The 26,212-nt window shown below is 41.4% G+C and overlaps 2 protein-coding genes across 3 annotated transcripts; one reads left to right on the top strand and one right to left on the bottom strand.

Annotated features, from left to right (window-relative positions):
* Positions 1–4,399: 4,399 nt before the first annotated feature.
* LOC103720301 (mitochondrial phosphate carrier protein 3, mitochondrial-like) lies at positions 4,400–10,036 on the top strand. 2 transcript variants are annotated; one of them, XR_003388112.2, is made up of 6 exons: positions 4,400–4,921; positions 5,683–6,044; positions 6,151–6,194; positions 9,232–9,446; positions 9,524–9,677; positions 9,785–10,036. XR_003388112.2 is itself a non-coding variant. In XM_008809945.3 (6 exons), the coding sequence occupies exons 1-6, from the start codon at positions 4,607–4,609 to the stop codon at positions 9,840–9,842; spliced, it is 1,119 nt and encodes a 372-aa protein (XP_008808167.2). In that variant the 5' UTR covers positions 4,402–4,606; the 3' UTR covers positions 9,843–10,036. The 2 variants fall into 2 exon arrangements, 1 of the variants encoding a protein (XP_008808167.2); XM_008809945.3 differs by having other exon boundaries at positions 4,402–4,921; positions 9,553–9,677.
* Positions 10,037–17,872: 7,836 nt separating this feature from the next.
* LOC103720305 (G-type lectin S-receptor-like serine/threonine-protein kinase At5g35370) lies at positions 17,873–20,918 on the bottom strand. Its single transcript, XM_008809950.4, has one exon. It carries the CDS (start codon positions 20,862–20,864, stop codon positions 18,192–18,194), a length of 2,673 nt encoding a protein of 890 aa, XP_008808172.2. The 5' UTR covers positions 20,865–20,918; the 3' UTR covers positions 17,873–18,191.
* Between the last annotated feature and the right edge of the window lie 5,294 nt (positions 20,919–26,212).

The following is a 26,212-nucleotide window of genomic DNA, read 5'->3' as shown; positions in this document are numbered from 1 at the left end:
ACAATCCAAGAGGACTATGGTTAGTAGCCCATCCCTTTCCCTCTCATTGATTAAATTTTTTTAAGGTTGCGTTTTTGGGCAAATAGAGAGAAATCTGTCATTGGAATGAAGGTAATTGGCTGCAAAGCATCAAGAAACTCTTTGGATACCATTGGAAATACATTGAGGAACTATTAACTAGTGCTTCTTCCTGCTTTTGTTGGAAATGACTTGATGCATGAGAAAACAAGCTTCATGGCAATTTTATTTTTCTTATGTCTTCTTTTTTGAGCAAAATGAGCATCTGATCGCCTTGTTTTAATGCATGAAATGTGAATAAAACAATTTGAAAAAAAGATCCTAGCTGAAGATGGTTAGCAACATTTAACATGATTGAAAGCAATATTATTTCCCCATCCAAAAGATCATCATATGCAGTGAACAAGACTATCGGATAAGATCCAACGCAAGCTTCACTGGTGGCAAAGGGGAGATTAAGCTATAATTGAGTCTATCAAATCAAGAACTCAACTGGACACCTTAAATTTGATATCTTGCATTAAATTTACTCAAAAAGATGATGTCCTTGTCATCAAATAAGAGTGGAGATAATAAAAAAATCATTTACATGAAGTGAAGCAAACGTATTCTGGAATGAACAGAGACGGATTAAGGTTTTATAGCAGAGATTGACAAAATGAAGGCTTGGTGTGGTAAGGCATCCAAGTCATAAAATATAGAATAAGCAAGAGAAATTGATAAGTTCTGTTCACAGCAAGCTTTATTAGCAACGAACGGCCAAGTTCGTCATCTGTACTAAAAGCTCCCTTGAGATGTACTTCCTAATGATAAGATTGACCATTCCTGAGGACAAGCAAAGACAACTAAAGACGGTGACTTCAAACTGTGCGCTTGAGTACAAAAAGCAATAAAAAATTACTAATAAATCCTATTAACTACTTTTCGAAAGTACCAAACCTATGCTTAATTAAATGGACAGCCCCTTGACCAGGATTGATGGGCTCTACCAGCTTCTTGGAAGAGTTTTGTCTTTTTTTTTAATTATTATTTAAAGGAAATGATTAGTCCCCAAAGAGTTTTGCCCACCAGCATTATTTTTTTATTTTTTTTTTGGGCAACCCATCATTTTTTTTCTTTATCCCTTCTCCAATAAGACTGATTTCACTTGATTTATATTAGTATAATTTTAAAAATCATATAATAACCTGTATCAATCCATATTATTTTTCTTTGTTAGCGTGATCTTGTATCGTTAGTATTTTTTTTTTGTTAAGCATAATTCTATATCAGTCAGTATTATATTTCTTTGTTAGAATGATCTTATTGGAGTGATTTTAGAGATCATACAACAATTTATATTAGCAAGTATTAGTTTTTTTTTATTAGCATGATTTTATATCAACTTATATTATTTTTCTTGTATGGAGTCTGTATATGAGTATATATAACTTCTGAGATGTACCAAATGTGCTGAAACAAAGAAATAAAATTACTTTTTTCTCTCTTTTTTTTATTTTTTACTTCTTCTACAAATATTTTAATAATTTATATAACATTGGTTGCATTGATATTTTTATGTTAAAAAACATAACGCATGTGATTTCTCCAGAATTTAATTAATTTGTCTTTCCCATAGAATAGAAGCAGAATATAACATTCTGTTTAAGGCCTTCATTGGTTTAGGGTAATAAAGTGAGCTCCCATAATAATATGTAGAAAGCTTGAAACACGTTACCTAATTGGATTTGGGAGTCACCATTCACCACCAGCTACAGGCCTCATGTTTAAGGCCTATGGGTCAAAACTTTGGCCTTGCGATAGATATGTGTGGTTTAGACTCCCACCTATCCAATTAGCCAACTGATTAGCCTTGCGATGAATTGGTAAATTTTTATTGGTAGTGTAGTTTTAGCCTCAATCCGATTCATGGATGACTTGGATGCATCATGATATGGACCTAAATCTCACATAAACCTACTTAGATTGCTAGGTCCTTAATCATAATTTAATGTGCATTCACGTAATGAAGACAAAATTATCATATGAGGGAATAGGAGCCCCAGTGTTGCTTATCTTTTCGCTTATCATCTACATGTGCAAGTTTAGAACTTGAGGTACACCAATAAGTTGGTCTAACATCTCTTTGAACCAGTGAATAGCAGCATATGGATTAATGAGTACACCTTGGAAGGATTCGAACTGATCGGGTTTGACTTCTTCCAAGTCGCGTATATCTTTTGGGAGGCGAACAGTACGGCAGACTGGATCGCCTCTTTTACAGCATACCACTCTAGGACCATCTCATGAGGAATTTTGGAACACGTACCGGTAGCACTAGAGCGTATTTTGTACTATGATTATTCTGGGCATACTCACGGCTGAATGTAGTGAGACGCCAATGCACCAAAAAAAAAAAAAAGGATTCCAACTGATTGGCTAAAATGGTTGTGCTGGATAGCGGCGGTGACAACAGATCAGAATTTTTTCATGTACCCAATTATCAATTAAATCCCTCATTCTCCCTCTGTTTATTCTTTCATACATCTGTTGTTTTTCTTTGGAGCTTCCTAATCTGTTGTTTTTCATATTTTTGATGAACTTTTATTTGCCTTTTACATCACAAGTATCTGGTATAGTTTGATTTTGTGTATACCAGTCAGTATGAGTGCAAGGTTGTTTCTAGTTGGTCTTTCTACGTGCTTCCATTTGTTTTGTTTTTTTTTTTCCAGAAAACATGTAACCGCAGGTCCTCATTATTTCGGCCGGCGGAACATTTGCTGAAATTGATATAAATTGATATTGCTGTAACTATAACGTATATCAAAAAGAACGACACGCTCCTTGAATTGAAATATGAATAGGACACCGTATGTCGCCGAGATATGTGGTAGAGTATGCTTGTGTACAAGCAGAAGAGCTTAATTACGGGACCTCGTCAGGTGGATCTCTCATAGTTCGAAATATATGGGACTCTCATTCCGCTCACGCGGCGCCTCATTTGGTGTTTTTCACCTAGAAGCTTCTACCTCCGAACTTCCTCAAAGTTATCTTTGACGGGTCGGTACAGGATGGTGGAGGTAGAGGGGCGCTGGGTTCGTCATTAGGGACCTGAGCTTTCGTGTAGTAGCGGCTGGTGGATGTCAACTAGCAGAGACTTCGGTCCCCAATGCCGAGCTAAGGGCTGCATGGGAGGGCCTTCGATATGCGCGGCGAGTGTTGCAGGCTTGCTCCATTATTATGGAGGGTAACTCAGCCATTATTATAGGATGGATCCAGGAGGGTCCAAGGGTGTTGGGGTGGGACCATCCCCTACTTCGAAATATTTGGACCATAGGTAGAGATGGAGACGCCTTCCTGGCCAGGCATATTTATAGGAAGGCTGATGGGGCCGCTGATTATGTGGTCTCTTATGTGGCCAGTCACTCAGACAGCATTTTGTGGGTGCAGAAGGAGAGTTGCCCATGGTTTTCCGTGATATATTGTTTTTTGATTTTATTGAATGTCTCCATACACGTATACTGTGAGACGCCCGCATAAATAAATAAATAAATAAATAAATAAATAAAAGAAGGGCAAAAGAATCGGTTCATATCACTGCAGCTTTTGGTTAGTTAAGGTACCATGATTTCATGATGCAAAAATTTTTATAGTTATTTCATAATTTATTTGGCTTCTAAATTTCTTCTACTAACATATTTTTTTAAAAACTGATGCTAAATATATGATGTCCAACAAAATAATTTTTATATATTTAATCAATTATAAAAAATGATATATTTTAAAATAATTTATATTTAGTTGAATATTTCTTTTAAAAAATATAAAATATATATTATATTTTTAATAAAAAATATTTTACTTGTAAGTATTCTTGTATGCTCTCCATGCGGAATCTGTCAGAGCACATCGGACTCGAATTCGCTTATGAGCAAAGTTCTTGTATCTTCGTGCAAGGATGATACTTGTTTTTTTTTTTTTTTTGATACAGTGATTGCTCACCTTACTTTAGTATAAGTGCAGCCCATCAAAGTGGTGCAGAGGAGGCTTTCTAATGAGTCCATATGGCCTTTTCGAAGTGTTGAGCTGCATAGGGAACGATCCCGTCGGCAATAAATTTATTTTTAATAGACATGCACTGCCTGAATGGCCCAACAGCCCCTCTCTCTCTCTCTCTCTCTCTCTCTCTCTACCTTTTTTTTTTTTTTTTTTTTTTCCTCGTGAATGACACGCTCCTCACTCAGCTCCGTCTCGCAAACGAGAGGCTTCTATTCCCGTCCTTCAACCGTTGAGTCGCTCATTCGCAAGATGCTTCCCCCGTAGCGACGCAACTAGGTAACGCATCAGAACTCGTATATATGCCACGTGTACGGAAGATCGTTGCCTTATATAATAATTTTATGTGCGTGTATCCAAAAGCGGTGTCCATCACGAAGAAGCGGGATCAGCTCCGATCTACGCTACCGGTCGCCGGACCGAAGCGAGAGCGGTGGAGTACGCCATCGCGTACTCTCACTGACCATCACTGTCCCCTCCAAAAACCCTAACCCTGATCCTCGAAGCGATTGATCTCTACCTCCTCTCCTCTTCCTCTTTTCTCTCTCTCGCCATGGCGACATCCGAGAACTCTTCTCCCCATTTCTTCCTCCCCGGCTTCCTCTACTCCTCCTCCCCTATCCGATCCCTCGCCCCGGAACGCCTCCTGAGTCGAAATCCTAGCTCGCCGGCACCTCCTCCTCCTTCTCCGGCGGTGGATACTCCGCCGAGGCCGGACCCTTTCCTTGCCCAGGCCCCGAGCGAGCCCGGCAAGATCGAGCTGTACTCGCCGCTCTACTACGCCGCCTGCACCGCCGGCGGGATCGCCAGCTGTGGCCTCACCCACATGGCTGTCACCCCGCTCGACCTCGTCAAATGCAACATGCAGGCGAGGTTTCATTCGCAATAGAATTAGGGTTTTTTCTTTGATTGATTTTGTTCAACAAAAAAGAATTTTGTTTGATTGATTTCTTATGGTCGGTCGCCATGGTACCATTTCGTTTGATTGATTTCTTGGTTATTTATGGTTAAAATGTCTGGATTTTTCTCCCCTTTAGAATCGCATTTGATCGATTTTTTTTTGGTATTTATACTTGTTTTTTATCAGCACTTAGAATCGCATAAGGTGTGAAGATATGAGATGCGGTGGGGCGAAATGTCATTTCTTTGGTTCTTGATGGGACATGGAAGACTGAGGATTAGCATGTTTTGCTTGATATGCTTTGCATTTTAATCGCTGTTTTTTCTTCATTCTGCAATTATCTTTGGTCTTGACTATGAAATCTCTCTCATAATGTTTTGCTTTGTATTCTTTGAAGTATATATAATATCCAATCACATTTACATTATTTTTTCCGAATCACTTCATCCATTTGTAAATTTGTTATCTTTCCAAATGGATGCATTATATACCAAAGTTTTTGAAGGTTATTGAACCTTCATTCATAACATACACATATTAGTAAATCACTAATTAATTGCATAAGAATTTTTTTTGTTTCTAATATTTTTCTGAATCTTTAATATCTTTGGCTACTCTCTAGATGCTGGCAGAAATATCGGATGAGGATATTTTTGTTTTTCTTTTTTTGTTTCTTCATAATGTTAGTGTATTGTTTTATTTCTTATGACTTTATTATGTGCGCTCAGATCGACCCTTTCAAGTATAAGAGCATCACATCAGGATTTGGTGTCCTGCTGAGAGAGCAGGGGCTCAGAGGCTTCTTCAAGGGTTGGGTGCCAACTCTACTTGGGTATAGCGCTCAAGGTGCATGCAAGTTTGGGTTTTATGAGTTCTTCAAGAAGTATTATTCAGACATTGCTGGGCCAGAATATGCAGTCAAGTATAAGACCCTAATCTACCTTGCGGGGTCTGCTTCTGCTGAGGTGATTGCCGATGTAGCTCTTTGCCCCATGGAAGCTGTAAAGGTGCGAGTCCAGACTCAGCCAGGGTTTGCTAGGGGTTTGCTTGATGGATTTCCAAAGTTTGTCAAGTCTGAAGGTGCTTTGGGGTATGATGTTTTTCCCCTTCTTTGTCAAATTTTGTTCTCTGCCTTGTTGAATGTGTTTTTAACTTGTCATTATTAATCTTTTATATACATTTTGGTGAAATTTCAGATTGTACAAAGGACTGGTTCCACTTTGGGGTCGTCAGATTCCTTGTGAGTAGATTATCTCTCTTTTGCATTTGCTAGTGATGTTTACCATTTTAGTACTTTAGATTTTCGTTAATAATCTCTTTTAATCATCATCTGATGCTAAAATTTTTTTTGCAAGTCATGTGGAGTATTGCTTTTATAATATTTGTCTGAAAGATGATAACTCGAACATCCTCTTAAATTTTGAAGATTACAATAGCTGTGCATTATAGTTATTGCAGAAGATACATTTATGGAACATTCATCAGGTAATTTTGGATATGTAATAATTTTTGAACTTAAGTTCTTATATCAATACCAGATAGTTAATAGGATAAAAAGCTAAACTGGGTTTTAATATCATGACTTCCACCATCTTTAATTATATCAATATTACCACACATATTAAATCTACCTATAAAGTAAGAACAGGCTTTGAATTTTGCTGATTGAAGTTATGTTGCTATTTTCATTTATGAATTCTTTTTCTCCTTCCCTTTGAAAACCCATAGTTATGAACAAGTTATTTCAGCTTGCAATCAAAAGCCATGTATCTTATTTATCATGGCAATTTGGAAAAGTTATATTTCTACTGTTTGGTAAATGATTAAACCTTTGGTAGTAACAATTTTGTTCCCTGCAAACCATGTCAGCACATGCAAATGCTCTTCGCTTAGAATTTTCAAGTGAACGATATAGGGAGTTCTAAATTATATTTTACCTATAAGTGATCAGTAATAATTGAATTGATCAATTGTTTTATGTTTATGCTTGTGGCTGGTTTAACCTTTTATCTGTCATCAATATAATGAAATACCAAATATCTCCTGAAGATGCATACAGTGGTATGTTTGGTTGGTATTCATCCATGTCTGCAAGTTTCTATCATTGAAATTCTGATTTTGCCATTCTACCATTCTATATTCCTATGAACATAGTTCTTCTTGTAATCTGATCGTGATTGGTAAGATTTGAGGTGTGCATATAGCAAATTATCCTCTCTGCTTGAGTCTTCTCCTCATTAATGGAGTTGCACTCCAACATAGTGGTCTACAATCTCCAGTCGTCTAAGCTTTTTCTTGCAACCAGTTCATGCCTGCTAGAAATATTTTTCTTTTTCTTTTCTGCGGGGGGTGGGTTCCAATGTTTATAGACGTTTAATTCATTTTTATGTTTTACTTTAAGAAATGTGGTTTGTTTTTGTCGCATTCAGCATTTATTTTAATTATTTGAGTTCTATGTAGAAGTTTAAATCTGTGTAATGGATTGTTCTTCCATCTTATGAGGCTACACGCGGACTTTTTGGTTCAATTTCTTGCAAGCTATGGTTTCCCCATTACGCGTATACTGTACATTTTTCTCAAGTTGTTTTCCAAGATTTTTTTATGCGCAATCACAAGACACTCTCTGCTAAAGTCTTCTTTGGCTTAGTATTAAATGGTGCTGTGGTATAATGTTGTCCATTAGAGATTCGTTGTTTCTGATCCTGCTTCACCTTAATTGTTATTTGAACAAAAAGATCACAATAAACTTTTTTTGGGTAAAAGTTATGTCTTGGTCCTAATGGGGATAGCATTTTTCTTTTGCATGTCTATGGAGTTTTAAAAAATCCAAATATCTCAGAGATAGATATAGAGGTGGGAATTTGTCGAACGAACCACACTCCTTCGTATATGTCAGGAGTCCATTGATGAAAAGGGCTTGGGGAATTGTTTTGTTGTCCATCTTATATCTCCCTGCGAAGCACATTACCTATTTTTAAACCTTCTTAATAAGGATTAAAGTGTTACTACCGGTACCCATCCTAGTTGGTTCTCAGGTTGGTAAGGTGTCGGGATGGATCGGGTGGTAACAGCCATTGGCAACAAGACTTGAGAGGAAAAAATTGTGTTCTAGTATGGCAGTCTGTCCTAAGTATCAGGATGCAACTATCCTGGTCCCTCTCTGTTGGTGCCAACCAGGATATGTTGGGTCATTGTAGTACACGAGTGAACTGGTGTCCCAGGAGTGCCCGGGTACCATTTTCTCATCAGAATGATACATTACCAACAGGATATGTTGGGATTTGCTGGGACACGAATCCTTGGTTCTTGGTATTGCATAATTTGAATGTTTGTGATATTGTCTGCATATTGCATATATTTAAGATTCTGATAGGTTTTTTTTCCTGAAGTAAAAAGATTCTCACTGTTCAAAATTCTAATTCTTCTACTTTGTATAAACTTTATTATTCTGTAGTCCTCATTCTTTTCTCATACCATGCACTCTTTAATCATTCAGTTGCACACAGATAGGATCTTGTAGATTAATGCCATATGCTCAAGCCATTTTAAATTACATTCAGATGGTCTACAAAATTCATCAATGACTCTGACCTGCATGCCCCTCTACTTTTCTCTCATTGCAGCACTGTGCATATTTAATTTTCTGTATAATTCATGATATTCTGTTCATCTACTGCTTATATTGCAGAATTCTTATACTCTGACTTTCTTCAATCTTTACATTCTAAAAACTAACATTTTATGCTCTCATTTTCTCATCGTTAACCTGTTGCACATAGAAAATGCAGCCATCTATCTTGCTAGACTCGGACGCATGTACATTAATTAATCCATTCTAGTTTTCCTAAATCAGTTGAATCTCAAATGGATTTTTACTCTGAAGAAGGAATTTATATAATTCATAATTTTGGTTTTTTTCATCCATCCACTTGGGAAAGGTGATATCTTTCAATTGATATCTTCGTATAAGGGCCTCTTAAGGAAAGAAAAAAACTGCTGGGGTCCATGCTTTTTCTAGATGGGATTTTTAATTTTGGATATGGAACAGTCCAGGGTTTATGATTATAGTTATTGTGAATAGCTGGATGATGGTAGGGCTATGCAGGTATTGGTGGTGTTACCAGACATGAGAAGTGCAGACTGGGTTCCTTTATGCTTTGTATTGAATATGCATCTAAGAAGACAGAAAAATAGTGAGGTGGAAAATATTTTTTTTCCTATTGATTTGTTGGCACACATGCATTTTTTTTTTATAACTATATAGATAAAACTTGCAGATACGATGATGAAATTTGCTTCCTTTGAGACGATTGTTGAATTGATCTACAAACATGTCATTCCCACACCAAAAGATCAATGTACCAAACCGCTCCAGCTGGGAGTGAGCTTTGCAGGTGGCTACATTGCTGGGGTCTTCTGCGCTGTTGTGTCTCATCCGGCTGACAACCTTGTGTCTTTCCTTAATAATGCCAAAGGAGCCACTGTTGGTGATGTGAGTTTCGTCCAACTATCCATGGTTTCTTCCATTCTGGCATCTAATGTATGTCTATATGCTGCTTTAATCTGCAGTCCTGTGTATGTTATTTTTACATGGTCAGGCTGTCAAAAAGCTTGGGTTGTGGGGTCTTTTTACTCGTGGCCTTCCTCTTCGGATTGTTATGATTGGTACTCTGACTGGAGCACAATGGGGAATCTATGATGCTTTTAAAGTATTTGCTGGCCTGTAAGTCCCTCTAGCATTCCAATCACCCCCCCCCCCCCCCCCAACAAATATCAGAACTTTAGTCCAAAGTTTTGCTATTGCATTCCTAATAATCTGTGATTTTACAGGCCAACAACTGGTGGAATTGTTCCTGCGGCTCCCTCTGAGCATTCAAAAGAAAGCTGAACAAATTGGGGGGATGATTTTGATGTTAACCCCTCTGACTAAAGTAGACCAGATGTATTATAGGTGAAACTAGAGATGATAGGAAAGAATTAAGAATAATGTTTATAGTTAGAAAAGCTGCCTATGTTTGTATATCGACTGATGCAACTGAACCAGCAGAAGGCGAGTTAAAATCATTGTCTCTATCTTCTAAATCTTCGTATGGTTTCAGATAATGTTGTTGCAGAGTTATCTTCATGTTCTGCACATAAGTTCAGATAATGTTGTCTTTGGGGGAAGTGGGGGCACCAGCAGGTTACATCTCCTCTCTCAATTCATGTTTGCCGTCGCCTCTATCGGTGAGGCCAACTACTCATCCCCATCCTCTTTTCCTTCGACTCTGCCCTCTTTGACCTAGGCCAAGCCAATACTTCAAAAAAAACAAGGTATAAAGTCTGAGGGCCCAGCTCGGAAGCCCGATAAGTAGCAGGTTTGGATCTGGAAATTAAGCCTGAAAGCCAGGTCAGATCGGGTTGGATCCGGATTTGACTAAATGATATGTTACCTTGGGCTAAGCCTTATTTGAATCTGGCTTGACCTGCCCAATGGGCAGGTCTAGCTCGAAGCTTGGCAATCCAACTTCGTTCCGATGGTCGATGCCATCAATGCCACTGTCGACTGGATATGGCCATCGTATTTACCATACAAGTATGGGATAAAGCCATGGCTATGAACCCACATGGTGTTCCCACACTAACGATACAACCCGTGTCCTTGGTGGTGTGGGCCCTTCATGGGGGCGTATGCAAAGTTGCAAACCAGAGTTCCAAGCGGCGTCGGGCTGGCGGATCACCTTGCAGCCTGCCGGTGCAACAAGATCTCTCCGCCCCTATCGATGAAGTAATGCTGTTGTAGCCAGCTCCCAACAAAGGCGAGGCAGCCATGGGGTCGTCCGGTTTCAATCATGATGTGTCGCTGGATGGAGGGACGATGTTCCGCTTTTGTCTACACCACAATGGTCCCGATTACATTAATTGAGCCCCCATCTTAGGATCGGCTAGGGGTGCAAATAGGTCGGGTCGGGTCTTGAGTGACTCCGACCAATCTGGTTCTTTGTTTGGAACTAGACTTAACCCAATAGAAGATCGGGTTGGTTCGGGTCCACAGCTACTATTTTTAACTTAATGGATTATTCGGGCCAAGTCGGGTCCATGTATAATCCGGATGCAATCCAAAAGTTCGGGCCCGGGTCGGATCCGAGTTATAGTCTTAGGAAAGTAGGCTCAAGTCAAATAGAACTAAGCCTGATTTTCAAAGTGGATGTCATCGTATGATGCATGGCTTGTGATCTAGTCGGCCGCTTGGTTTTCTTTGTGATAGATATGGTCTTTTGAATGACAAATAAAGCATGCTACTAATGGATGATATCAAGCATCAACAGATGAGTAGCATACCTGCAATTGAACGGATAATTACCTTAAAAGTAGGGATTAAAGGTTCCCAACGGCCACCCAACCTGCGAGTTTCTACAAGGTTTTCTTTCAATGTCTCTCTTCCACCCTGTTAATTTCTTGCAAGCGGTAAGTTAATCACCGATAATGGATGCAAAGCATCCAAAGAGGCCCTGAGTGTTCACCCAGCTAATACCACCAAGAAATCCTTAAATCCTGAACTTTCTGGAGTTCAGCTGAAGTAACCAAATTGATAAAATTATAGCCTTTTACACTATCCACCCCATTAATTGTAAAATCCCTTTTGTTGCTGGAAATTGAACCCGGGGGCCGCCGCGAAGCCGGGGAAGGAGGGGCTTCCGCCGCAGGGGCGGTGATCGACGGCGCGCCGACTGGTGGCGTCCTCCTGGAGGGGCAGAGCTCCGCCGCTGGAAGGGTGGTCGACGGTGCGCCGGTTGGTGGCGTCCTCCTGGAGGGGCAGAGCTCCGCCGCTGGAAGGGTGGTCGACGGTGCGCCGGCTGGTCGCGTCCTCCACTGTGGGGTGCGAGTCCTGCAGGAAGAACCGGTGGCCGGGCTCCCCGGCGCCGGCCCTCCGATGCCTAAGTCAGAGGGGGCGAATATGTGGAGAGAGCAGGGAAGAAAGTCAGAGTCCAGTCCGAGTCCAGTCCGAGTCCCCCTTCCTCTTCCCCCCAGGTTTCCTTTTATAGGAGGATTTGGTTACCTGGGAGGTGACAGTAGGTTTGTCCCGTTCTATAATAATTGGGCACGATTTGGCCCATTAATGGCGTGATGGAGAACGGGACCGGATCAGACCGGAATCAGGAAGTTGTCACGGTCGATCGGACCTGTTGAAGTGGCTGAACCGCCGGCCGTGGTGGGCCTGGGGTCCGTGGATGGTAAGTGCATTTATTACCGAATGAACCGGCGGTCAGGGAGAGCCATACGCTCTGATGGTTCAGTGATCCGGAGATCGTCTTGGGCCGTGTTCATTAAATGACTGAGTGCATCGGAGACTTGAGGGAGCCTCGTGCATTAATGGCAGGTCGTGCTAAATACCTGCGGAGATCTTATGCCTTGATGGCTTGAAGATAGCGGCAGGTTATAGTGGAGTTGTCAGGTCCCTTAGAGGGTCAAGCGAGAGTTGAATCATTTGGTGAAGGCATCGGCTCGGCAAGGGTGCCGAGCCGAGCTGGTCGCCCAATGGGGCACCCTGTGGCGGGGTTGCTTTTGAGTATTCCTGGCCGGCGCCTTCTGGGCGAGCACCTTCTAGCCGAGCGCCCCTACTTGGCGCTGTCTCTGGTCAGCGCTTTCTAGTTGAGCGCTTCTTTGGTCGGCGCCCGCTGGTCGGCTCTTTCTAGCCGAGCATCTCTACTTGGTTATTTCGGTTGGGCGCCTCTTGGCGCTTTCTCTGGTCGGCGCCTTTTGGCCGAGCGCCTTTCCGGTCGGCGCTCTCTAGCCGAGCGCCTCCGTGGCGATATGACTTGGGGTTTTTCCCCCAACACCTTTAATCCTGTTGAACGGTTTAAATCGATTTACACCTGTGTTCTTTCATTTGCATGGTCGCTAGTTAAAGAGGCAAATTTTAAACATCTTTTTTCTGGGCACACGAGTCATTGTACCTGCACTTTAAGCTGCAAGATGAAAGAATACATGGTACTCCTTGAAAGTAAGCTAGAGCAATCAGTAAAACTGTGTTATAAGCTCCAAGCCTTGTTCTTAGCAGATTTAAGAGACATTGTGTCTTCCAAGTTAATGAGTATTCAGCACGAAAGGATGGAACCAGATAACCAAACAAACCAAAACGCTGCTTGAGTGTCTCGGTGCAGCAATATATATATAAACCAAGATTGCCATGAACCATGGTTGTTAGGAATTTTTTATACAAAAATAATCTCAATGCAGTTGTTGCAAGTAGGATGTAAGCAGCCTTGGAGTTCTTCAGTGTATGATGAGGAGGTTTTTCTTAGAGGGGCTCCAAAATTTTTCAATGTTTTCATACAAGGTAACTATTTTGTCGGGATAGGAAACCTTATAGCGTAAGTGTCCCGGATAACTTGCAAAACCTTACAGCGAATGCTTCAGTGGAGACTGAAAGCTAATCTAATCACATTTTTGCTCCAAATCAACTTTCATGCATCTTTTCTAATAAAGCTTTGTAAGAGTATTGGTCACTTCTATTTAAAGTGGATATTATATATATATATATATATATATATATATATATATATATATATATATATATATATATATATATATATATATATATATATATTCTTTCATCTTCTCCCTTGCATAAGCTAGTAAGCATGAGCATGATAGTAATTTTGGGTTTTATGTAGCTCACATACCTTGTTTGATGTTACTCGGAGACATGGATCGGTACGTAGGGTGATCCTCTCCATTAGAGCTTATATCTCTTATCCAGTTCGTACCTCTCCAATCTTAATACTCGCTATTAGCATGCGTTTCTCATCGAGGTGCCTGCGAGGACATGCAGGCTGGCATACTTTTAGCTCTTTGTTAGTAGTATTCTCGACATATTGAGTTTTAGCTATGAAATTTATATATCTCAAATGGGTTGCAGCCAGTATGATGTACTTTTGGTTTGACAATCATGCATGTTCCTTAGTTTTCCAGAGCTTTGTGTGTTTCTGGGTTCATCTAGATTGGAGTAAAGAGCTCAATGCATCAGGAAGTACAAGAATGAGACTCTTGAAAGAATGACAATGTTACTTGAACATTCCTCTCTCTTTTCCTTTTTCCGGATCTTTTGAGTCAAGAAAGATAATAGGAGAGCTAAGTACAACAAAACTGTCCGCACCTGCCATTCTACCAAGAGCCTAATGACAAAAGACTGGAAAGTCAAAACAAAATACCTACCCCTATGAAAAACTCTTCGATAGCTCTTGATGGCTTTCCATCCTCTTTGGATATATGTTTGAATCAAGCAGATTGTGACTTGTTTGTTGGATAGCTTAGTTCAACTCTTGGCTTCCACCATGAAATACAACTCCATTTGGTGTGACTCAATTTAAGACGCACCTAAGAGATAATGTGAGCGTGAAGCAAATAAATGTCGAGCTGACTTCGGAGCAGCAGGGTCAAAGGAGTGGCACGTTATTGGTCAGACAAGATATATCCACTGTTCAGCTGGTGGATTAGTTCAATCGTAAAGCATGTTGCTTTATGGTTGAATTGGTCCACTAGCTCAATGGTCGATCTGATTCAACTAAATTACACGGTCAGAGGGAGAGATGATCATCGAGTTCTTTTCATAGCTCTTATGGTGAAGTTTTGCTCAGGTCAACTTCATCATCTGGTCTGAAACGTACGTGAAAGGTAGAGTACCTCCAAGAGACATTGACACCTACATGGGTGTCCTATTCGACCAACCCCAATACAAAAAGTCCACAGCAAAAACATAAAATAATCGTATTTAATTTTTGTAATCTAAGGAGAAATTAATTATTAGATGGTTATTTACTGGAGTTTGTGGATATCTTAGCACGGGTTAGCACCACAATTGGAGTTGGCCAAACGCATCTCCAACACAGCCAATCATCGATCCCATGAGAAATTCCTCATAAGCATAGATGAAGTATGCGTCTAAATTGCAAGACCACCGTCACCACCACTAATGCTACCACTACCACTAAAGTGATGAGCAATGATTTGGTTATCAAAGTGTCTTACGAAAAGGTTGGCAGAATGCTTTACCAAAGTGAATTTTAGTTAGTTGAGTGCCACTAAAAGGCACTTCTGTGATTAGTTTAGACACTATCTATTATGGACATTATAGAAATAAGAGTTTTTTTGCATGAATACCCTCCTGAATATCGAATTTTACATGAATACCCTTTCAAAATTGATATTTGCATGTATACCCTCGTTAAATATTTGTTTGACCATTCTACCCTTTTTTATTTTTATTTTTGCATATGTACCTATGCTATTTAACGACGTTAAAAAATTAACGATTTCAAATTAAAATCACTAAAATATCCTTAATGGGTAGACATGCAAGTAGATTGCGATCCCGATGGCAGGAAAAGAAAACAGAAACAATAGCGTAATTTAAAATTTTATTTTATTTTTAATTAATATAAATATGATTTTTCTTAACACCGTTAGAACAATCGTTATATTATGGGCGTTTGTACAATAATAAAGTTTTACGAGAGTACACATGCAAATATCAATTTTTGAAGAATATTCATACAAAATCTGATATTTAGGAGGGTATTCATGCAAAAAAACCTAAAAATAACTTATCTTTGCTTGAAATGGTGGGCTAATCCCTTGTCAATGTCAATTAGAACATTTTTTCCTGCTTTGAGTCCAGGGAATTGGAAAAATTTAAGCCAGGGAAAAAGAAAAATAATTGATAGTTTGGCTCCAAGTCTGGCAAATTTCATGTATCTTCTCATAACTAGGTATCAGGACATCAGGAAATGTTGCTTGGGGATGTTACCATGGGAGGAGGAAGAGGAGATCATTGTTCTGGACTGTTTCGCCTGCGTATGTACAGCTATTGCAGTTTAAGCTTATTGGACTCATAACAAGTTCACAATCTCCTTGAATTCCCTTCAGAGCTGATAGGTCATAGTAGGGCTCCTTCACAAGGGAATGCTGCTAAAGTTTCAGCTTTGGTTGTTCTCACCAAATTATTCAGTGTCCTTTTCAGGCATCAACCTCAACAAATCTTGGATGGCTTAACTATGACCTATTCCCACCACATCACGGGCCATGCTTTTCTTTTCCTATACAAAATTTTTTAGAGGACCGAGATGAAATTCACGTCCTCCTCAAGAGGTAAGACGCATTTTAAAGGTGGCTACCTTTATTTTTTTAAGTCTAGCCTCTGGTTAGCTGGGAAAAAAAAGGCCGCCAACAACCTAGTATTAAAATAAGATAGCAGGAAAACCGGATCTTGGCATTCCACCTCTCACAAATTTTTTATTTCTTTTAATTAGACGGATCAATAGTACACATCAGATATAAATACAATCAGCAAAATTAAATAATAATAAAATATCATAGAGAAAAGAAATTTCATTAGAATCATATGCTACATGTCAGTCTGCTGCCTTATCGTCTCTCTATAAATATGCAGACATATTTTTTTTTCAATCCTAAAAATATTATATAAGTGTAGATGAGTGATCACTACCCCTACTATTTAGATCCATTCAACCACCACAACTAGCTGAGTCAGCAATTCTTCAAAGGCCATCAGACTTAACCAAACAGTGGTCCATCCTCTATGACTAAGGCAAAAAAAAGTTGCTCTTATCTTTTTTATATGTATTTTTATTCTATCTAAAAGACAAAAATCAAATAGTCACGGAATTGCTTCACGAAGAAGTGATTATTGGAGAGAGATGCATGCAAACAGAGACAATGCTATCCTGGATACAGTCGTGTAGAATTTCTCAATGGACTGGAACTGTGTTCTATTGTGATCGTGAGGTTGACGAGGCTGATCTTTCCCTGTATGATTTGAGGGCTACAATTTGTTTATTTTAATTTTAAAGGAGTCGATGCAGCATCTGAATTTACTCAATTTAGATGAAGAAATACAATATAATGTTTACTGTGCATATACACGAATTTAGATAGAGAGAGACGCAATCAAACTGATACATTGAACAAATGCCCACCTTGGGGCCTGGGCGGTATTTACGCTTCCCAATATTGAGTTTAAGGGAAGGCGTAGTCTCGAAGGAAGAGAAAGTGGCTTGCAAATGATTATTTTATCCACAGCCCCTACCATGCGTTGTGACCAAGACGATTTCCTCTTCATTAATTTCTACATTTCCCATCGAAAGGAACTCAAGTCCTACCTGCATTACCAAATTCTTATGTTCTTTGAATTTGCAGGATTTCTAATTTATTATTTATATATTGGACATCGTTTTCTACTATAAAAATATTATAATAATGGTTTTAATATCTATTAATTTTATTTTTGGTTTAAAATATACAAAGTGAGATCACTTCTTCCCAAATAATTTACCAACTCTTCGTGTATATTCATACGTATGTTCAGTTGTTCGCCAAATAAAAGCAAGGAATGGATATATCTCTTGTTAGGTAAGATGAATTTCTGAAAGAATTTTATCTAAACAAAGTATTCTAAATTTTTTTAAAAAAATAAAACTAAGTGAATTGGCGTTTGCTTCTAAACAAGAGCTAGACATATAAGAATACATTGCATCTTGTACATCACATCCACATGATATTCTTCCTTTTAAAGTAACTTAATAGTATTGTCCCATCTAAATCAAAATATTATTGATGCATGACTTAGTGATCATCATTTAAATTAAAAATATTATGGTCAAATAATCACGTCTGGCACCCGTCACAGCTTGGACTTAGCTAAAGTAAGGGCCCCACTTTATTAGCACAAGGTACAATCAACTTTATTTTCAAGCATCTCTCAAAATTTGACTCCATCTTGCAAGTCTAACTTTTATTCTCCCTAAAACTTAGAATACAATAATATCCATCTTCATTGTTAATCTTTTTCCATCTCCATAGATATTTTTGCACTGCATGGTGAAACATAGAATACAAAAAAACACTAACTTTGTCCTCTCAAGGAAAAACATACAATACTCTCCATTGGTGTAATATTTTTGTTGCATCATCTACAAAGATACAGGCAGTTTGTTTTCTTTCTCCGATAAATTACAATTCACTAAAATATCTTACTTATATATATAAAAAAAAAGCGTATAATTTTGGAATGCAAAGTTATGTAAATATAATTTCTCAAAAATTACATACTCATATCCTTATTAACAAAACTTAATTATTGAATTCTACACCAACTCCCGCTCGGAAATTTATACAGGGGAGCGTTGTACCGCTCCCTGCACGGATCGTACTTCCGCCGAATCGAATCTCCCCGCCGCTATCTCGGACCTGACAGCTGCTGCGACGACATATAGTACGATGCCGGCGGCGGCGACGAGCCGCTGGTGGTGGTGGCGCCACTGGCCACCGAGCCGGTATGGTTACCCCCACTCCCCATGCTCCCCTCCTTCAGGAACCCCCGTCCGTACACCCTCAGGAACCGCAGCAACTCCACCCGCGGCTCCCACAGCGGGACGACTCCCTCGAGCATCCCCACCACCGCCGACATGCTCGGCCTCAGCCCGGGCTCCTCGTGGAGGCAGCACAGCGCCACCTTCACCATCCTCGCGATCTCCGGTCCGCTCACCCTCCCGTCAAGCCTCGGGTCCGCCAGCTCCTCGTACCTCCCCCTCTCGTGCCTCTCCAACGCCACCATCGGAAAATAATCGCACCTCCCGGCCGCCACGCCACTCGACCCGCTCGACCCGCTCGACCCCGGCCAGCTCTCCTCCGACCGGTTCTTCCTCCCCCTTATTATCTCCAGCAACACCATCCCGAAGCTGTAGACGTCCGTCCTGTCCGAGATCGCCGAGTTGGTCAGCCACTCCGGAGCCAAGTACCCTCTCGTCCCCCTCATCGTGGTGAAGAGCCCGGATTGCTCCGGACTCATCAACTTGGCGAGGCCGAAGTCCGAAATCTTGACCTGGTTGCGGTCATGGAGGAGGATGTTCTCCGGCTTCACGTCGCAGTGGACTATCCTGCGCTCGCATCCGGAATGGAGGTAGGCGAGGCCTCTCGCCGCGCCGATGGCGATGTCGAGCCGTTCCTGCCACTCCAGCACCGGACCGGGCCCGAACAGAGACCGGTCCAGCGAGCTCCGGTTCATGTACTCGTAGACGAGGAGCCTTCTCGATCCCTGGGCGCAGAAGCCCCGGAGCCGGACGAGGTTGACGTGGTGGATGTTGCCGATGACGGCGATCTCCGTGCAGAACTCGCGCTTGCCCTGGACGCCGATGTTGTTGATTTTCTTGACGGCGACGAGGGTCTTGTCGGGGAGCTGGCCTTTGTAGACGGCGCCGAAGCCGCCGGAGCCGATCCGGGTGCGGAATCCGTCGGTGGCCGCTTCGAGGTCGGCGTACGTGAATCTCGTCGGCAGACCGGGGATCCAGATGTCGTCATCGTCGTCTTTGTCCGGTCGTTCCTCTTCGTCGGAGGGCGTCGTCGCCGCCCCTAAGTTGAGCTTCATCCCTCTCCGGGTGCCCCGTCTGGTTCTTTCCACAGTTCTGTTTGTTTTCCTCTTCCACCGTCGGAAGCCAATGAAGAAGAGAAGGACTAGGAGCAGAGCGATGGCCAGGGAGGGGAGTAAGATGGGAAGGAAGTGGGTGGATGATTTGGGATCTGTTCGGGTTGAGGGAGAGGACTTGAGTGTTTTGATATAGCCTACGGCGACCGAGGTGTCCGTGGAATCCCCTGTGGTGCGGACGAGGGAGCCCAATTGGTCCTTCAGGAGGTAGCAGGATTTGGACGAATTCTTATAGAAGAAGCCGAGACAGGAGCAGTTTCCCGAGCAGAGGTCTTGACACGCCGAGATCTCCTTGCCGGAGGATACCGGCGTAGCAAATTTGGTCGCAAGGTAGCCGATTTTAGTTCCGAGGCTCAAGTAGGAGCCAGGTGGCAGGCCGCTGCCACTGCTGCTGCTGCTGCAGGAGGATAGAACAGAACCGTCGGCCGGCGAGCACCCGCCGCCCGGGGATGAAACGAAGGAGGACGGGCAGGTGCAGGTGGAGTAGTTGGAGTTGGTGATGCAGAGGCCGAGGACCTTGCAGGTGAAGGGGAGCTCGCAGCTGCTTGTCGGAGCCACGAAATCGGTCGCCAACATCGACGAAGATCTGTTGGGCGCATAACTGAGTACCCGAAGCCGCCCGGAGGAGTCCAATTTGGCGAAGCGGAGCTCGTCGGCGAAGGATGGCGGGGGGAAGGTCACCTCGAAGACGGTCCTTGGGCCGCCGCTGCCGTTGGCGAAGAGGTCAAGCCCGGTGGCGTTGATGGCCACGTAGGCGACCTCGGCGTTGGAGTCCTTGACGGAACGGCTGTCGGTCGAAAAGCTCCAGTAGAACTGGGAGCTTTTGGTCCACTGGAGGAAGGCGTCGGAGGGAGTGACGAGGAGGCGATAGTCGCCGGGAGAGAGGTCGGAGTTGGAGGTGGAGGAAGAGAGGGCGGCGCCGGCGGGGAGGGGCTGGCCGGGGAGGAGGGAATCGGTGGGGTGGTTGAAGGAGGACCAGAGGGAGGCGTTGGAGGCGTCGAGGAGGAGGAGCTCTCCCGAATCGAGGAGGCGGAGGGCTGCGGCGGGGCGGGGGAGGGGCGGAGTGGACCAGGCGAGGGAGGAGTTGGGGAACGAGAGGGAGAGTCCGGCGGGGGAGAAGGAGAGGACGGAGGAGGAGGGGACGGGGGCGCTAGGGTTGGCGGACCAGACGATGGTGTCGGAGGGAGAGTGGAGGACGGCGAGGTAGTAGCGGGTCTGCTGCTGCCCGCCGGGGTTAAGAAAGGTGGCGGAGAAGGCGGCACCGGGGGCGGCGAGGAAGACGCCGGCGGTGCTGATTAGATGGAGAGTGGAGGCGGTGAAGTTGGGGTAGAGGAATTCGGTGGAGACGGTAGCAGCGCCGGAGGAGACCAAGCGCCGGAGGAGGAGGAGGAGGAGGAGGAGGAGGAGAGGAGACGAGAAGGCAGCCATAGGGGAAGGGTGGGGATGGACCCATGAGAAGGGAAGAATTAGAGGTTGGGGAACGCGTTGACCGAAGGCGGAGGGGAATTGAATGAAATGGGGAAGGGTGGGAGGGCGTTGGCTATCGGGGCCCACAAAGTGGCGAGGCAAGTTGGGCTTCATCATTCAACGGCCTAGATGTCGCTATAAGATGGAGTTAGGAAATGGAGCATTAAAAGCCATTTTTGCCTTCAAGGCTTCTTCCGGCTCCTTTGGTGGAGTGGGATTTCCATGTGACTTAGCCTGATCCATGCTTGAATTAGGGTGGAGATGCCTTGTCTGGCCCCACTTTCATTAATTTGGTTCAAATTGGATCGGATTAATAATATTTCAATCACAGACCATAAAATATTGAATCTGTCGGTTGCATCATGGATGTATCTCATCATGCAAAAAGACAGCAAAGAAAACAATATATTGGAGTTATCAACGTCTTTCATATTAGATTAACTAATAATCACATATAACTTATCACATTAGATGTTTAGTTATATAAAGGTGTCTGCATACCAAGTTATTTTCTTGTATTCCAGAACTTTCAGGATGGTGGATAAAAACATGGTATACTTGTGCATCAAATTGGTGTGATATATGATCTAGATTCAAATAGGTCAAATTTTTGGGTTTAAGCCCGAATCGAACCGACCGGGTTCATATTGGATTGGACCATTTTTGGGTGAAAGTTTGGATCAAAAATATGTTAATCTAATCCGTTATCCGTCATCTTTTGATACATGAAATCTCAATTCATCTTCAGTTGATAGGGGAGGTTTTAACATGTTAAACTTTTTGTCGTGAATGCCGAAAACCCAAGTACTGTGGCCAATAGTATAGTGACCAAGATATCATGATTTTCACAAATATGTCTTAAAAAAGTTTAACAGGTTAAAATTTTAAATCTGAATTCGATCTGTTTATTAAAATAATAATCCGATCCGATTCACATAACTTATTTATTAAATAAGTCAAGTCAAACTAAACAGGTTTAAACAGATTAAACAAGTTAAATGAGTCAGGCTAAATAGGTCAGAAACAAATTAAATAAGTTTCAAATAAGTTAAACAAATTTTATACAAGTTAAATGAGTCAAGTAATGACCGATCTAATTATTAGATAGATCAAAATGGATCAAAAAATTCAAACTCATTCTATTTAATAAAGTGTAGATGGATTGACCTGCTTATGGCCGAAATTTGTTTATATCGAACCCAAATTGTTTAAAGCAAGTTGTTTGTTGGTTGGATTAATCGGTTGGGTCATAAATTGCCACCCTCAACTTAAACCAATCCCATATCTCGTATTTACATGCTTGATTGGCTATAACCAGGCATACTTAAGGAACCGGTGAGAAATATCTAGTAACATTGTGATTAGCTAGAACTAAAATGGCGCAGTATGCTTTGTGGGATGATGGGAATGGATTGCATCACTCCTCTCTCTCACACACGCTCTCCCGCCGCTGTTGTTTTCCAGCTTCGCCTGCTTCCAGGCCATTCTCCTTGTGCTCTCACTTCCTCTCTCCAGTTCAATACCCATCTCTAGTTCAATACCCTCTCTCTAGTTCTATTCTTCTACCTCACTCTCTCTAGTTTGATGCTTCCAAAGTTAGCATAGCATATATATATATATATATCAGTTATGCCTTGTTAGATTCAAGGGATGAGATTAAACAGATAAAAAGTTTTCAAATTTTTTTAAAAAAATACACATCCGGAAAGTACATTCCATAGCAAAAATAAGCGGTTAACTAGGCTATCCGGATGTTGGAACTTGGAGCTGTCTTCCCTTTTCGTTTTCACCAATTTAGGCTTTAGACAGTAGTTTTACTGATGCCTGATTTACTGTAAAAGCACCCCAAAATTCTCAACTTCTAATCCTTTATGTAAAAAATGAAGAATGAGATAGTAAACTAAAAGTCTTCGTGCTGTCATTTGCATCATGAGAAGTTCTACTACATTGGGATAATGAAAAGTGCTTATAGCTATTCCGAAGTTATGCTTGTAAAATGGCGTGCCACCTAACGTAGATTGGCTGTGCCAGCTCAGAATTCAGAATAAATATCAATCAAATCAAGCAACAATAGTGGAACAAAAAATTTTGAGAGAGAAACAAATTTATTCAAAGGGAAATAAAAGCCAAAATAAAAAGTTTTGCACCCTCTCACGAAGCAGCCTCACCTCACCAAAAATATCCTCTCCAATCTCTTCACATATGTCTCCCTCTATTTACAAACCACATTCTCTATCCCACTATAAGACAAAAAAATCACCATGTCTTACAAAAAACAAAACGAAGTAAAGATAAACTAAAAATAAAATTCTAGTGCAAAAAAAAGGCCAACAATGGATTTTCAATACTCTTTCTTATTGCAAAGTTCATGCCGATAATATTGAATTCGTTGATGTTGTGAAATGCTACAATAGCTATTGTCAATATTACAACAGTAACAATAATATGCAATAACTTATCGAATCAATTAAATAATAGAGCTCGTTTGTTGGCTGGAACAATAATGTCTTTATTGGCTCGTCCTTTTCGATCCATGTTCTAGAGTTGGTAATATCCCTCAACACTTTCTTTCAGTTCCAACTCCATGGCCATTATGCGGGGATTGCACCGAGCATCCAGCTTACATCATTGAACCTCAAGTTGTTTGCTACAATTGTTGCTTTTTAGAGCATCAATCATTACCTACACAATATGGTGGCATGCAAGCCTATTAGCAATAATGCTCTTTGCTGCCTGCCTTGAAATGTAGGCACCACTCTAATTAACTTTGGAGGATCCTTGCCAAAGAAAGCACCACCACCATGGGCTCGCTAGCTACCATAAATGTTAATGATGCTCTTGTGGCCAATAAACCCTTCATCACAGTCCACCAATAACAAAATGACCAAATGGGTTGAGGTAGATGTGAGAATCTGTGCGAGCTTGTATTTAGTTCCACATTAATTATTTGCTGAAAATATCTTGAATATCTATATAGGATAAAAAAATCAAAAATTAATTTTTGACTGGTAAAATTTTAGAATGCTGCAAATGGTTTTAGGGTAACCGTGATACTTCCATACCCATACCCGTGTGTGTTTTGTATTGACCGGAGACGTCTTCGTCGTAGAATCCACACAACCGGTATTTGTTGGCAAAAGCTGACAACCAACTTGCATCGACTGAAGACGTCTTGTCAAGAAGTTCCTTTATTTCGAGGATCCCATGCATCGACCCTATTGCTAGAGGCAAATGAGACCAAAGTTGATCCACCTTGTTCATAAATGCTTGAAGGGAGCAGTTCTGAAATTTTCTTTCCTTTCGCTGTCGGTAAAGTCAAAATTACCCGCCTCGAAGATATCAGACTTCTTGGACTCATCCTCATCTTCAGGACAAAGAACTTTATCAGCACCAGAAAGAAGCCACGGCTACGTCACCACTTGCATGTAAAAAGCCCCTGCATGATCTTCCGCAACATGAGGTTGCTGCTGGTCTGTCAAGGTGGCACCACTTGGCAGTTCCATGTTAATGGGGGGACGAGATAGACATTCTTCAGCTATCAGCTTAGGACCGGCCCAATTTTCAAACGATCAAGACAGTCATCCAAGGCTCCGGTTCAAAAAAGAATCATCGTAAAAATGATCTCAAAGACAAAATAGAAAAAAAAAAATCCTTCCGTTAGTTCGCCTTAGGTCGGCCCACTGCAGAAAAGGCCTCAAAGACAAAACAGGCTTAGGCGGTTAGGCCCCCAAATATATTGGGCTGCTCCGGTACCAGCTTCTCAAATTTTCTAGATGGCGTAGTCTTTTCAAACACAGAAGCATCAACCAAGAAACTGCAGAAGCGCACATGCTGGCATCTCCAATCTTTCTATGAGCACAATTGTTGGTTTACTCTAATGCTTTTAAGGCTCACATGCTAGCGTAGACTTGATTTATTTTTGAACCAATCAAACTTGTCATGCTTTTAAGTTTTCAGAATTTGATCAAGTTTCTGATTGATTAAGCTCCTCTTGCTTCAAAATTTCATCTCTAAACCAATTCTGCTCTTTTTTTAGATTTTTGGAAAAGCCTAAGACTAGAATCTACTCTTTATTTGTGAAGCCTCGTCTTGCTAGAACTTGAATGGACGGCTGCAAATATATCTCATACTTTCTTCAGCTCTTGTATAACTTGAAAATGGAGATAATTTTCTCTATCAATTAAAACTTGAATAATCCACATCACTTTTTTAGATTTCAGATTCCACTTTTTTTTTGCAATATTATTGTTTAGAGTTTCTATGAGCATCATCTCTAACTCATCTAAAATATCCCATAGATCTTAACTTATTAAATAACACTTGATAATAGACTTGCATATTGGATAACATGTTTTATTCAACTTATGAAGAGAAGTGGTAGTAGGAAAAAACATCATATTCATGTTGGTGAGATCTCGCATGTTGAACCTATTGAGAGAGATGGTAATAGCATTAACTATGATTCACCTCTTGAATAATCAAAATGAGAGTTCACATGCTTGCACCACCATATAGTGAATTACTGAAAGTTCTTCAACCATGTCGAGCTACAAACATAAGAACAATCTTCAAACCTATGTTTTGATTCTATGTAGAGCCACGAAAATATAAACTGTTGCCCAGATAGACAACCCAAGAGGGGGGGTGAATTGGGTTTTAAAAATAATTTTGCAATTGAAACGTTTGTGAATGACTAATTAATACTTTTGCAAGATGAATAATTAGTTGCTATGTGCTGTGAGTGAAATGAGAGTGAGAGAAAGAGACACAAGCAAGCACAAACACAATGTTTATAGTGGTTCGGAGCTCATCCTAGCTCCTACGTCCACTCCCCAAGTCTCACTTGGAAATTCACTATAACCTCTCGGATTACAGCCGGTTGTTTTACAAGCTCACAACCCAACTTGTTGTTTTACGAGCTCACAACGAACTCGGTCGGTTTTCCCTGGCTCACCGACTAGAACCACCCCGATTGTTTTCTCGGGATCACAATCGAACCCTTACACGTTGGTTTTACCCTCGGCTCACCAACCAACCTCTACACACTCTTGATTCAATCTCCTGATTGAATCAAGCAAAGATAAGATGGAAAGAACAGAGACAAACCGAAAAACAAAGCTTCTAAAAAACAGATATACAGCGATATAAACTAGAGAGAAGTTAAGAGCCCTCAAACACGTTTGAGTTGGAGTAGAGTAGGGCTTCTTGAACTGTGAGTCTCCTCTTGAATGTCTGGTCGACTTGAAGGCAGGAGGAGACTTCTTTAAATGCTGGAAAGAGGTAGCTGGATGGAGTTAATGGCGCTCTTC

The sequence above is a fragment of the Phoenix dactylifera genome, unplaced genomic scaffold (assembly GCF_009389715.1).
Source record: "Phoenix dactylifera cultivar Barhee BC4 unplaced genomic scaffold, palm_55x_up_171113_PBpolish2nd_filt_p 000924F, whole genome shotgun sequence".
In the NCBI taxonomy this organism is placed as follows: domain Eukaryota; kingdom Viridiplantae; phylum Streptophyta; class Magnoliopsida; order Arecales; family Arecaceae; genus Phoenix; species Phoenix dactylifera.
Note: the sequence above shows the minus strand (reverse complement) of the source record. Positions and strands in the feature narration are given on the sequence as shown.

Coding starts and splice junctions, on each gene's coding strand:
- LOC103720301 (XM_008809945.3), top strand. CDS start 4,607: ATGGCGACATCCGAGAACTCTTCTCCCCATTTCTTCCTCCCCGGCTTC. Junction 4,922..5,682: donor TCGTCAAATGCAACATGCAG/GCGAGGTTTCAT, acceptor ATGTGCGCTCAG/ATCGACCCTTTCAAGTATAA. Junction 9,678..9,784: donor TTTAAAGTATTTGCTGGCCT/GTAAGTCCCTCT, acceptor GTGATTTTACAG/GCCAACAACTGGTGGAATTG.
- LOC103720305 (XM_008809950.4), bottom strand. CDS start 20,864: ATGGCTGCCTTCTCGTCTCCTCTCCTCCTCCTCCTCCTCCTCCTCCTC.